A 2,299-nucleotide genomic window follows, 5' to 3' on the forward strand; every position below is an offset into this window, starting at 1 on the left:
GATCCTCCCACCTCAGCCTCCCAAATGGCTAAGACTACAGGTGTGTACCCATCATGCCTGGGCTGTTTTTTAAAATTTTTAGAGCTATGGTCTTACTATGTTGCCCAAACTGGTTTAGAACTCCTGGGCTCCTCCCACCTCGGCTTCCCAAAGCACTGGGGTGACAGGCATGAGCCTCTGAGCCTGTCCTCATATTGACTCGTTGACGTGCTCTTGCCTTCTCAACTTGATTTTGACCTGCATTGATGAGTAAGACCTGCCAACTCATCTTGATGTTTCTATTTGGTCTAAATGTCCAGGCTTCAGTTCAGCTTTTACCTCTAGAGATGTTTCTTTCCTTGGCCCACCACCCACATCCCGTGAGTGGGACGTAGGGCCAGTTCAGAAAGCAGAGCCAAGAGTGAGCCCAGCCTGGCTGGATGAGAACCTGCTCCTCAGCTTCCCCACCTGAAATGGTCTGGGTCAGCCTGAGTCAGCTCTGAGACTCACCTGAGAGCTGGCTGGCCATCCTTCGAAGGGTGACAGGCGAAGGCCTTGGAGCGGGGCCCACCTGCTCCAGCCTGTCCATCAGGCCCTGCTGTTCGGGGGCTGATGCCAGGCCCAGCGGGTTGTTAATGGTGAAGGTGCTGGCGTACCGCTCCAGAGGGTCATCTAGGGAGGCCACAATGCCCTCCTCCCACAGACGGTACAGCATGAGAACGGGAAAGATCTTGGAGATGCTGGAGATCCTAGATAATGTGGGGAACACAAGGGGTCAAAGGGCATCCTGTTGGTCCCACAACCCACCTCCTGCCCCCAGCCTGCAACTTTTTAGTATTCTAGGAAAGCACTGCATCCCTGCTTAAGTCAACATTTCCAACAGAAACTAACCAATCTCTGTGGAGCTGCCTTTGGGATGCTTGAGAACATAACCAGAAGCCGAAGGGCTGAGGTGGGATGGATACCCTGTGCCAGGCTCTCTTCCAGCCATTTCCCATTCAAGGACAGACCTGGGTTTGGATGGTGCCTCTGCCTCTCATTGGTCATGTGGCCTTGGGCAAGTTTCTAGACCCATCTAAAATTCAGTTTCATTGCCTGCTTCACCGGTTGTATTAATAAAAGGATGAAACGAGGTTGTGCGTGCAAAGTGCCTGTCTACATACCTGGGAGGTGGTAAGTGCTCAGTACATGATAGCACATATAGCTATTGGCCCCATGCCTGGCACAGAGCAAGTGCAGTTTAAGTGCAATTCCTTCTGGACTCCTGTAAAACCCACAGTGTCCCCAGGAACAAATGTGTTCACTCTGCATCGTGAGCTTTGAGGATCCTGCAGGCAACACGCAGGAGGGGAGACTCCATGTATGCAATTGAATGTCTCCAGCTGTTTCGGTCTGGGCCACTGCTGCCACTTGAAGGGACCTGCGGCAAGGACTCAGGAACTGGTTATGGTTCCTTTGTGGCACATGGTCAGGGTTGGGGGGATGGGCACAAGGTAGCCTTTTCTAATTTGGGAGGTTTAGGGCTAAGGTTCTTTCCAGAAGGGATTCCTTCCTGACCTTTTACCCCTGTGATGTAACATTGGGCACTCACTGGTCCTCTCTGGACTTCAGTCTCCTCTTCTATAAAATTGTCAAGACGTCATAATAGGCCCTGGCAGATTAGACCCCAGCCATGTTTCTCTTCAGTATCCTTATCTCCTAGGTCCCCCTTGCCCTCCCATCCCTTACCCCTCCACAGGACCCTAGAGATCGCCCAGCTGACCTGTACATGGTGTACTCATTGGGGGCCCCAGAAGCCGGGTCTGAGCCATTCTTCTTCCCAAAGTTCCCTGTCCAGAGCACAGTGTCATTGTGGATGACAACTGCAGACATGGCAGCCACGCCTGGGGCAGACATTGCCTGGCGCAGGATGTGGTCCACCTTGAGGGAGAAGAACGGGTGCAGTGACAGGCGCCCCTGCCCTCACCCTCAGTAATCATCCTGCACAGCCACCCTCTTCCACAGCCACACCCTGCATGCAGCACCCAGGGAGCCTCCAAATCATGCCCCATGGGCTGGGGTCCCCACCGTTGGGCTTCTTCATAAGATGTTTTCTCAAAGAAACAGTTTCTTAACAAAATTCAAAAGGAGAGGGGATTAAAATGATTGCTTTAAGGCCAGGCATGGTGGCCCATGCCTGTAATCCCAGCACTTTGGGAAGCCAAGGCATGCGGATCACCTGAGGTCAGGAGTTCAAGACTAGCCAGGCCAACATGATGAAACCCTGTCTCTACTAAAAATACAAAAAAATTAGCTGGGCATGGTGGCAGGCACCTGTAAT

The 2,299-nt window shown here is 52.5% G+C and overlaps 1 protein-coding gene across 1 annotated transcript in view; it reads right to left on the bottom strand.

Annotated features, from left to right (window-relative positions):
• The window catches only part of LACTBL1 (lactamase, beta-like 1), a 20,739-nt gene that overhangs the window by 6,238 nt on the left and 12,202 nt on the right, over positions 1 to 2,299 (bottom strand). The window contains exons 4-5 of the mRNA XM_011945610.1: positions 1,742 to 1,899; positions 490 to 728 (exon numbers count right to left, since the gene is read on the bottom strand). Coding sequence (XP_011801000.1) covers positions 490 to 728; positions 1,742 to 1,899 — 397 coding nt within the window. The remainder of the gene's footprint in view (positions 1 to 489; positions 729 to 1,741; positions 1,900 to 2,299) is intronic.

This window comes from Colobus angolensis, unplaced genomic scaffold (assembly GCF_000951035.1).
Source record: "Colobus angolensis palliatus isolate OR3802 unplaced genomic scaffold, Cang.pa_1.0 Scaffold240, whole genome shotgun sequence".
NCBI classification, from domain to species: Eukaryota; Metazoa; Chordata; class Mammalia; order Primates; family Cercopithecidae; genus Colobus; species Colobus angolensis.